The following is an 11,458-nucleotide window of genomic DNA, read 5'->3' on the forward strand; positions in this document are numbered from 1 at the left end:
CCCCCCTCCCTCACCCCCTCCCTCTCTTTTCCCCTCCCTCTCTTTCCCCTCCCTCTCTTCCCCCTCCCTCTCTTTCCTCCCTCCCTCTCTTTCCCTCCCTCCCTCTCTCTCTCTTTCACCTCCCACACCTCCCTCTCTTCCCCCCACCCTCCCTCTCTTTCCCCCTCCCTCTCTTTCCCCCTCCCTCTCTTACCCCCATCCCTCTCTTTCCCTCCCTCCCTCTCTCTCTTTCACCTCCCACATCTTCCTCTCTCCCCCCCGCTCCCTCTCTTACCCCCCGCTCCCTTTCTTACCCCCTCCCTCTCTTCCGCCCCTCCCTCTCTTTCCCTCCTCCCTCTCTTCCCCCCTCTCGTCCCCCCTCTCTTCCCCTCCCTCTCTTCCCCTCCCTCTATTCCCCCCTCCTTCTCTTTCCCCTCCTTCTCTTCCCCCATCCCCTCCTTCTCTTCCCCCACTCCTTCTCTTCCCCCTCCCCCCGACACCCTCAACGCTGCTCTCCCCGGCCCCCGCGCTGCTCTCTCACTCCGGCCATTGTATACTGCCATGTGTTCATTCTGTTTCCTCTGTGTGATTCTTTGAGCAGCGCCATCTTTAGTCCTGGCAGCTGCTCCAGTCTCAATCTGTGACGTTTTCGTGGCACATGCTGTATTTGCGCATGTGCCAAAACAGCGCCAGCTACCGTTCGCGTTGTCAACAAATGCAGTCTTTATTGCCCATCCCTAATTGCCCATGACAAGGTGGTGGTGAGCTGCCTTCTTAAACCAATACATTCCAAGGGAGGTGAGTACACCCACAGTGCTGTTCGGAAGGGCGCTCCAGGAGATTGGCCCAGCGGCAGTGAAGGAACAGCGATATACGTCCAAGTCAGGATGGTGTGTGTTTTGGAGGGGAACTTGCATGTCGTCATTTTCCCATACATTTGCTGCCCTTGTCCTTCTGGTTGGCAGAAGACGTAGGTTTGGAAGGTGCTGGGTAAGGAGCCTTGGTGCGTTGCTGCAATACATCTTTCAATGGTACTCACTGGTGCCACTGTGAGTCGGTAGTGCAGGGAGTGAATATTTCTGTGTGTGTGTGTGTTTGTGTGTGTGTGTGTGTGTGTGGGCGGGGGTGGGGGCAATCAAGCGGGCTGCTTAGTCCTGGATGGTGCCATGCTTCTTGAGTGTTTTTGGTGCTGCACCCATACAGGCAAGTGGAGAGTATTCCATCACACTCCTGACTTGTGCATTGTAGATGTGGACCGGCTTTGGGGAGTCAGGAGGTGAGTTACTCGCTGCAGGAGTCCTAGCCTCTGAGCTGCTCTTGTAACCACGGTATTTATTTGGCTACTCCAGTTCAGCTTCTGCTCAATGGTAGCCTCTAGGATGTTGATTCAGCAATGGTAATATCATTGAATGCCAAGGGGAGATGGTGAGACTCTCTGTTGTTAATAAAGCATACAGTATCCTAGGCTTCATTAATAGGGGTATAGAGTACAAAAGCAAAAGCTTTATATTAAACTTGTATAGAACACTGGTTTTGTCCCAACTGGAGTATTGTGCCCAGTTCTGGGCGCCACACCTTCGGAAAGATGTGGAAGCATTAGAGAGAGTACAGAAAAGATTCACAAGAATGGTTCCAGGGATGGGGAACTTCAGTTACATGGCTAGATTGGAGACGTTGGAAATGCTTTCCTTGGAAAAGAGAAAGTTGAGGGGAGATGTGATAAAGGTGTTCAAAATCCGTAGCAGGACCCGGACAATGCACAAAGGTGCAGTAGTTAGCACTGCAGCCTCATAGCTCCAGTGACTCGTGTTCAATTCTGGTACGGCCTGTGTGGATATTGCAAGTTCTCTCTGTGACCGTGTGGCTTTTTGCCGGGATTTCTGGTTTCCTCCCACAGCCAAAGGCTTGCAGGTTGATTTGTCAATTGCCCCTAGTATAGGTAGATGGTAGGGGAATTGAGGAAAGGTGGGGATGGGGAAGGAATATGTGATTAATGAAGGACTAGTATAAATGGGTGGTTGATGGTGGGCCGAAGGGCCTGCTTCAGTGCTGCATTTCCTAAAAAATAAATCAAGAATGATTCAAGGACGAACACTCACTAAAGTTAACTGAACAATGTTAGGAAATATAACGGCACGAAAGATTGACAAATTCTCTGGAAATGATGTTTAACACCTTGGCACTCAACTATGATTAACATTTTACTGCGTGTGGCATCACTAATAAAACGATTTTTGTTTTCCCTTTTATGAAAGCTGTGGACCACTCTTTTTGTCTCTTTTGTTTTTTTTAAAGATTTCCTCTGGACATTCTATATTCAGCTCGGTTCTTGACTGTATTATGGACCTTACACTAATTATAAGCCTCTTTTTACCCCGCTGAGGACCTTTACACTTGAGTTTCCATAACTTGTCTAAGCCCGGTGATATTACATTTCTCAAGTCCCATTCGGCTGAAAAACACTACAGTTCATTCCCCAGAGCCAGATCCAGCACTGCTTCCTTCCTCATTGGCCTGTAATCACACTGATAATGTAAGAACTTTTGTTTACTTTCAGAAATGTATCCTCGTCTTTGGCCTTTACACTGTTGCTATTCCAGCATACATTCGGATGACTGAAGTTCCCCATTATCAATAGAATCATAGAATAGGAGAGCACATACAGAGGAAATTCGGCCCCTCGGTTCTGTGCTGTCTCTTTCAAAGAGCAATCCAATTATTCCCTCTCCCCTCCCCCATTTTCCCCCATCCCTGCAATATTTCTCCTTCAAGTACTATCATTGTGACGTCTGCTATTGAATTTCTATCCAGCATCCTTTCCGGCAGTGCATTCGAAATCCTAGCCACACTGTGTAATTCGTTCCATCCATGTCGCCTCTGGTACTTTGGCCAATTATCATAAATCTCTGCCATCTACATATTGACACTTCAGCCATTAGGAAACATTCTCTGAATTTAACCTACCTGAAAATATCATCACTTTAAACAAATTTGCAATATCTCTTCAGCCTCCCCTGCTCTAATGAGAACAACCCCAGTTTCTCCACTCTATCAACGTAACTGCAATCCCTCAGCCCTGGAACCATTCTATTCAATCTCTCTGTATTCTCTCCAAATGCTTCAAGTCCTTCCTAAAGTGTGATGCCCAGAATTTATCAAAACACTTCAGCTGGGACTGAACTTGAGTTTATAGAAGTTTAACAACATTTCTTATCTGTTGTTTTCGTTTCTACTATTTATAAATCACATAATCACGTGTGCTTGATTTATTGATTTGTTAACCTGTCCTGCTGCATTCAAAGACCCTTAGCATCTATACGTTCTTGCACCTATTTTAAAATTATATCATGTACATTTATTCTGTCTCCTCATTCTTCCCACCAAGATACATCTTATACTCTTCTGCGTTGAATTTCAACTGCCATGTTTCTGTCCAGTCTACCGCCCTGTCCATGTCCTCTTGATGACAATTATTATCTTCCTCTCTGTCTATTACCCTTTCAAATAACGTGCAATCTATGAATTCCTGTACCTCCGAGTCCAAGTCATTAATTTATATTAGCTTCTCTATAATTCTTGCATATTTCTCTTCTATCTACTTTTCACTATTTGGAGGCTTCAGTGTAAAACCAGTCGTACAATAACACTTTTCCGTTTATTAATTGTAAACAGTGAGTGTCTTTAACACCTCAAGTACATCATCTCTCACCAGTTTTAAAATAGTTTATTCGACATATTCTGCCATTTTCTCGTTCCCTGTCCTTCTGGAATATCTTGGAGCTAGGAATATTGTTCTGAAATCTCTCCTTCATTCAGGTTCTGTTATTGCCATTCTGTCATAGTTCCATATGGAGACTTGTGGCTCAGTTCACGAACGTTAGTTAACGCACAATGCACTTTAGGCTGTTTCACAATTGGTCTCTGTTTGAGCCGTCCTGTTCTGAACTAATCTTCACACAAGGGCTACTTGTCTCTGAGTCCTTTGCTCACCCTGGTCTTCCTGTCTGCAATTTCATCCTGGTGCTCAACCCCTCCACATAACGAAGGCCCTGAGCTTCCTCAACATCCAAACTAGCATGGTTACAATGGAAATTTGCACTGTTCACCAGAAAGGCTGGCAGAGGCTGGGTGACGGGCGGGTTGTAGGGGGCGGGGGCGGGGTGTGTTGGGGAGGGTTGGGGGTGTGGTCATGGTGGCGCGGGTTGATGCAGAAGGTGGAAGGGTGGGGGCTGGGCGGTGGTAAACTTCTCAGTTGCACAAAACAGGAACAAATATCAGCTGTGCAGATGCGCGCCAAAGCATTTCCCAAAATTATACTGTCACAGAATGGCCTCCTTTTGAACGATTGCGCCACTAGAACCACTCTCACTCGACCAGCAAATGTTCTGTAATGGGACACAGCAGTGCGCTGTACCTGTATATGGGAAAGTGTTGCTCAGGTGCCCAGGACTGTGTTGTATTGGTACCTGGTAGTTAGCTATACAGACACCACGGTGTGTATTGTACCGAGACATGGCGTATGCTGGACCGGTACCAGAAAGTGTGCTGTACTGGGTCCCAGGGGCTCATTGTCCCCAGAACTGGCATGCACTGCACCGTGGTCCTGGAGTATGTTTTCCTGAGACTGGGGCAAGTGTGGCTCCGGGAACCGCGGGTGTGCTGTATCGGGATTCGGTACCGATGTTTTGCTGTTCCAGAACCGGAGAATGAGCGGTATTCGGCTCAGGAACATAGCAGTAACATTCCCTTCAGAACTAATCCAGATTTCTATTGTCTTACAATTTTTCAAACAAGGAAACAAGTTATCACTGGGCAATCACTGGGCAAACCTTTTTTGAGCTCAGTTCACAATCTGCTTCAATCAGTAAAAGGGCGGAGGCTGGGTTTGATGTGGATGGGGCGGGAATGCTGCTAATTTAAATTAGAAATATTGACTTTTTTCTCTCTTGTTCCCTGTATGGTGCAGAGAGCTGTAAACTTCCTTCTTCCATGCTGCCTTGATTTTATTCCTGATTCTTTCCTGCAATTCAAAACTTCTCCCTTCATAATAAAGCAAACATTAGAGTAACCGAGCTCCTCAACATCCAGCAACTGTCATTGCAATGCGAATGAATGGTGTATTTTCAGTAAAAAAATCAAAGCAGGAGTTCATTCCCAGAGTATCCCGAGATTGTTTGCTCAGATACGACTTTGCAATGCAAGTAAACCACCCTTTGTTTGAAATCGCATCTGTCCATAACGTATGCTTAGGTCCTGCCTTGGAAAATATGCTACAAGTTCCTGATCTATGACATTAATTTACCTTTAAGAGTGCACCAATTTATGAGATATTTCAGAATATATAAAAAAATAAAGAAAGCTGACAGTACCTTTTACAGGATACAGCACAAATATACATACTGTTGTTGGAAAGTGTGGGAGAATTTCACCGGATTAATTTGACCATCATTGTGAAAGGATATTTCACTCCATTCCACAACTCCTTCCTGAATTTTCTTTGGGTCACTGCATAAATAAACGTGTTCGTGCAGCAACTCAAGAGCTGGAGCATGAAGCCTATTTCCTGAACAAATGTGGGCAGAAGAACAGAATACCACAAGTAATCCAATCGATTCAAGATGGAACACACCATAAACACCACCCATAACAGTATGAAATTCGCCGATATAATGAACAGTAAAATCATGGATTTTCTTCGGTTTGCCATCTCTGGGTCACTGGGACGCTCTCCACTGCTCCGACCCCGGAGCCGCTTGCGGACTCTGCTGGCCACTATAATGTTTCTGACCGTCAGTGCATTGAATAGTAGAATCAAAATAAATGGAATAAAAGGTGTTAAAATATAATGCATGAATTCAACGACGCCCCAGGCCAATGAATGAGATACTTGGAATGTCACGTGGCAAAACCAGGGACTATTAGAAAGCGAATATCCACTCATATGCAGAAAATACCAGAAAATGTTCTTCAAACAGCTCAGCACAGTCACTGTTCCGAGAACCACAGCGGCTGTTTTCTCGGTGCAGTATTTAGTTTTCAGCTTCTGACAACAAATGGTTACAAATCGATCAAAGGAGAAAGTGACGGTAAACCAGACAGAACAGTCTGTGGTGGCATAAAGCAGGACGGCGTGGATATTACAAACTCTAATGTACAACATAAAGGCAAATTCTTCCCGATAAGCAATAGGAATCTGCCTTAGGATCAGATCGACGATAACGACCAATAGGTCCGCCGTTGCCATAGCTACCAGATAGCTGGTGACACATTTGGAGAGACCGCATTTTCCTCGAGACAGGATCACAATCGTCACCAAGTTAACTGTAAGCAAAAGGAGAATAGGAAATGATTAACCAAAAGAGCCAAACATAGAAGTTTGATTTGATTCACTTGAAATAACTGGAATATGCAATGAAGTGAAGCTCACCAAGTAACGTGCAACGTGGCTTTACAGCCAGTGATGGAATCTAATCATTAACCTGTGACAGAACTTCCTGTATATAGGTTTTTAAAATCAGAGTAATCAGTAATGAATCAGCAAATAAATGATACAACGGGATTAAATGAAACATGATTAAAACAGCGAATTTCTATTCAATGAAAAAAGGAAAAACAATCAAGAAATGCTAGTTACACGTACAAAGGAATACAAGAATGCGAATAATCCATTCAGCCACTTGGACGTGTTCTGCTATTCAATTAGATTCCAGCTGGTCTGTATCTGAACTCCATCTACCCGCCTTGTTTCTGAATTAGCCTTGCCTGTGGAAAAGCGACCTATCTGAGTTTTGAAACTTTCAATTCACTTAGTCTCAATGATTTTCTTTGGAGAATGGTTCCAGATCTCCACTACTCCATTTGTGCAGAAATGTTTCTTTCCATCACCCCTAAGAAGGTCTAGCTGTAACTTATTTAATAGCCATGGATGAGGAAGTGATACAAAAATGCCTGGGAGTACGGGAAATGTAAAATGATCTCTGATTAGGTTCGTTATTTAACAGTATATACTGTCGTCAATTTGTCTGGGCATTTAGCAAATCTTGAAAAGGCACATATCAAACCTTCCCATCTAATGGTTGAAATGTGATTGCTCTCCTTTATTTTCTCCTATTAAATATGAACTTCCTGATTGTTTTGTACATTAGAAGTGAGGGCCAGTCTGACCCTCTGCTCCTGGATTCCCTATGGTCGATCGAGTTACAGACATGCCTTGCTTCCTAGTAATTCCATATTCAGGATTACATGTACATTATTCATTCAAAATGAAACTATTAAGCGATCTGAATAATAATAAACAGTAACGCAAGCTTCGAACTCTCATGGAAATATCCAGAAACCGCCAAACAACTGTGGTCAGGAATCAATAGAAGCAGGATATCTGAACTAGGTTGAATCATTGATGGTTTTGTCATCAGCCTGTTAGCACTCATTTGTTCCACTAAATAATTAACTACAAGCTGCTGAACCTGAGAAAGGGTGAGGTATTCGAACAATATTCTCGTCTGACCATTGGTCTCAGTATCTAGATACCCACATGCACACTTTTAGTTGATAATGCTCTCGTAACATGACCTGTGCTGTAGTTTGAACGGTCATTGAGATATTATTAAATGGCCTGAAATGGATCTAATAATGGCAATTAAGTGCACAATAATGATTCAACTGATATCAGTGAATGAGAGCTCACAACCATGGAACACAGGTCACCATTAAATGGACACAACATGAACGATAGAAAAACTGTACAAATAGAAAAGCCAGACAGTCGAAATAAAGAAGAGTCAAAGAAGACTAGTAAGGGAGGAAAGAAGGAAATAACTAATGAACAGTAGTAAGGAAACAAAGAAATAAGGAAAGAAGGAAATAAATGAAAGAAGGATGAAAGAAAAGAATGAAAGAAAATAAGAAAGGAAAAGAAGAAAGAAAGGAAAAGAAGAAGAAAGAAGGAGAGAATGAATAGTAGTAAGGAAGGCATTAAAGAAAGAAGGAAATAAATTAAATAAGGAAGAACGGAAAGAATGAAAGAAAATAAGAATAGAAAAGAAGAAAGAGAAGAAAAAGAAGGAAGAAAGAAAAAATGAAGGGAAGAATGACAGAAGAGAAGAAAGATAGGAAGAAGAAAAAGTGAAGGAATAAACAAGAAAGAAATAAAGAAGAGAAAGATAAGCAGAAAGAAAGAAAAGCGAAGGAAGGAAGCAAGAAAAGAAAGAAGGAATGAAGAATACATATCTGCAAATTTCGGACATCCAAAAGCAATATACAGCCATGTATCCCCTGGTGCAATTTTGAAGTGCAGTCACTGATATAATATAGAGAATGTAATACAATAAATAGCTGGACACATACACTAAGACATCATATACTGGTAAACTCCAGTTACTGAAGTTCCAACCCCAGGTAGTAACGTACCTGGCACACCAATCACGGCCAAGAGGGGGTAATAAATCTTTTCTATGTCATAAAGCGTCCAAAGAATCTTGAGCCTTATCAGAAAAGGAAGAGACATTATTTTCTCTTTTGGCAAGAAGCAATGATTCGATGCTTGTTGTTGACATTGGAGGAAAATTTCTGACTGGTACACTGAGAGGTTCCCCAATCTTTATAGAGAATAAAGCATTGGGCCAGGAAATTGGGTCCTATGTTGCTTGGGTTTACTTACAGTCACTAAACAAACAGATGAAGTCAACAACTTTCACTCCAAGATTTTTAACAATAACAGCAGAATTTCCAATTAGATTTTTCCCCAAAGACCAGGTTAATGCTGCACCTTCATACACTCATACAAGTCCCAAAGATGTCTTTTCTTAATAAAACTATAAAGGAGACAATGCGTAGCCTAATGTTCAACAAACATATGCCCGAATAAATGAGCTCCTCGTAAAGGAACAACTAATAAAGAACTTAAGCAAAAACAAAACAATGGAATTTTGAGACCTTAAATAATAGTACTATTTCCCATTTCCATTATGCCCTCCGTGCCTGCAATACAATTTTCTAACATGCTACCTGGCCTGCCGATTGTTTCCAGCTTGTTTTGCTTTAATTTCAGATTTCCAACTTCCACAATATTACTTTTGTTTGAAGAATTTTAAAATACAGTCTCGTCGTTGTTGTAGTCTGCATGTCTAATAAAACAAATGTATTCACGGAAGCATCTATTCTAGTTGATATCAGAAAGAATATGCATGTTATGTAGAAAGGAAGGAAGAACTCGAATCAGTGTTTTAACGTGGGCATTATTGTAATAAACGCCAGCACCAATTAAATGCAGCGTCCTAGACATTATTTAAAGTAAAATGTTCTTATTTATGCGCAGCTATAAGGAAGAAAGATTTGAAACCATCACATTGTCTTTGCACGTCATCATCTCACCGCTACATTTCAGGACTTGATCAATATTGGACGGTATTTATCTCAGCAAGAGTGACTAATATTTAGCGAATTCATAGCTGGTGATATTGCCTAACTACAGAATCTGAATCCTGTCACTCTCTCAGTCTTCTTCTTTAATTAGCCATGTTTTACTTGCTTATTATCTTAAACGAGCAACACAAGCCTTCTCCACTCCTTTTCTGCATTTTAAGTTCTTTCATTGGTTGTGAGCGTTGCAGTCGTTATCCATCCCTAATTGTGATTGTCTTGGTGAACGGCCTTCTTGGACTGCTAGTGTCCATCTGGTGTAGGGACATCCACAGTGCTGTGAGTTCCTGGTTTTTGACGCAACGACAGTGAAAGAACAGCGATATAGTTCCAAATCAGGACAGAAACTTGAAATATTTGATGTTCCCATGCATCTGTTGCCCTTGTCCTTCTAAGTGGTAGAGTCTGTGGCTTTGGAAGGTGCTGTCCAAGCAAACATGGCCAGTTGCTGTTGTGCATCTTGCATATTGTGTACACTGCTGCCACTATGCGCTGTCGGTGGAGGTTTTGAATGTTTGCTCTGGATGGTATTGAGCTTCTTGAGCGTTGTTGGAGCAGCACTCTTCGAGACAAGTTAACAGTATTCCATTATACTCCGGACTTGTGCCTTGTAGATGTTGGTGATACCTTCCATCACTTTTCTGATGATTGAGAGGAGAGGGTGGTAATTAGCTGGATTGGATGTGTCTCGCTTTATCCGGACAGGACATTCATGGGCAATATGACACACTGTTGGATAAATGCCAGTGTTGTAGCTTTACTGGAACAGCTTGTCTAGGGGCGTTTTTAGAGCACAAGTCTCCGGTACTTTTACTGGGATGTTGCCAGGGCTGACAGCCTTTGCTGTATCCAACGCATTCAGCCGTTTCTTGATATCACGTGCGGTGAAGTGAATTGGCTGATGACTGGCAGTTTTGATGCTGGAGACTTCAGGAGCAGGCCAAGATGGATCATTCATTCGGCAATTCTGGGTGAAGATGGTTGCAAATGCTTCAGCCTCGTCTTTTGCACTAACGTGCTGGGCTTCCCCACATCTTTGAGGGTTGGAATGTTTGTGGAGCCTCCCCCTCCGGTTAGTCATTTAATGGTCCACCACCATTCGTGTCTGGATGTGGCAGGGCTGCAGAGCTTTGATCAGAGCCGTTGTCTGTGGGATCACTTAGCTCTGTCTATCACATGCTGCTTCCATTTTAGCATGTATGCAGTTCTATGTTGCAGCTTCAGCAGGTTGTCGCATCATTTTCATGTATGCCTGGTGCTGCTGCTGGCATACTTCCCTGCACTCCTCATTGAACCACAATGAATTCCCTGGTTTGATGGAAGAGGGGGATATGCCGGGCTGTGAGTTTACAGATTATGGTTGAGTCCAATTCTGCTGCAGCTAATGACCCATAGCGCCTCAAGGATGCCCAGTTTTAAGATGCTATATCTTTTCTGAATCTATCCCTTTTAGCACAGTGGTCCTGCCACACAGCACGATGGACTGTGTCTTCAGTGTGAATTCAGCAATTCCTCTCCATAAAGACCATGGGATATTCATTTGTACTAATTCTGTGAAGGATAGATGCATCTGCGACATTTAGATTGGTGAGGGAGAGGTCAAGCATGTTTTTCCCTCTTGTTGGTTCCCTTACTACCAGTTGCAGGCGCAGTTTGGCGGCTATGTCTCTCAGGACTCGGTCCAGATAAGTCAGTCGTGGTGTTCCCGAGCTACTGTTGGTGATGGGCATTGAACACCCCTCTCAGAGTCCATTCTGAGCCCTTGCTACACTCGGTGCTTCTTCCAAGTGGTGTTCTGCATGAAGGAGTCATTATTCCTCAGCTGAGGGAGGGTAGGATTTGTTACTCAGTAGGAGGTTTCCTTGCCATCTTTGATCTGCTGCCATGAGACATCAAGCAGTCTGGAGTCAATGTTGAGGACTCACAGTGCAAATCCCTCCCAAATGTATATTACGGTGCCATCATGGTAGGTCTGTCCGACTGTTGGGATAGAACATACCCAAGGATGGTGATGGAGGAGTCTGGGACATTGGCTGTCCGTTATGATTCGGTGACTATG

General features: G+C 43.2%; 1 protein-coding gene across 1 annotated transcript; it reads right to left on the reverse strand.

Moving 5' to 3' along the window:
* Nucleotides 1-5,404: 5,404 nt before the first annotated feature.
* On the reverse strand, nucleotides 5,405-8,485 carry LOC137357316 (probable G-protein coupled receptor 139). Its single transcript, XM_068023570.1, has 2 exons — nucleotides 8,389-8,485; nucleotides 5,405-6,300 (listed from the first exon to the last, which is right to left on the reverse strand). The coding sequence occupies exons 1-2, from the start codon at nucleotides 8,483-8,485 to the stop codon at nucleotides 5,405-5,407; spliced, it is 993 nt and encodes a 330-aa protein (XP_067879671.1).
* Nucleotides 8,486-11,458: the final 2,973 nt, after the last annotated feature.

The sequence above is a fragment of the Heterodontus francisci genome, chromosome 48 (genome assembly GCF_036365525.1).
Source record: "Heterodontus francisci isolate sHetFra1 chromosome 48, sHetFra1.hap1, whole genome shotgun sequence".
Taxonomy (NCBI): domain Eukaryota; kingdom Metazoa; phylum Chordata; class Chondrichthyes; order Heterodontiformes; family Heterodontidae; genus Heterodontus; species Heterodontus francisci.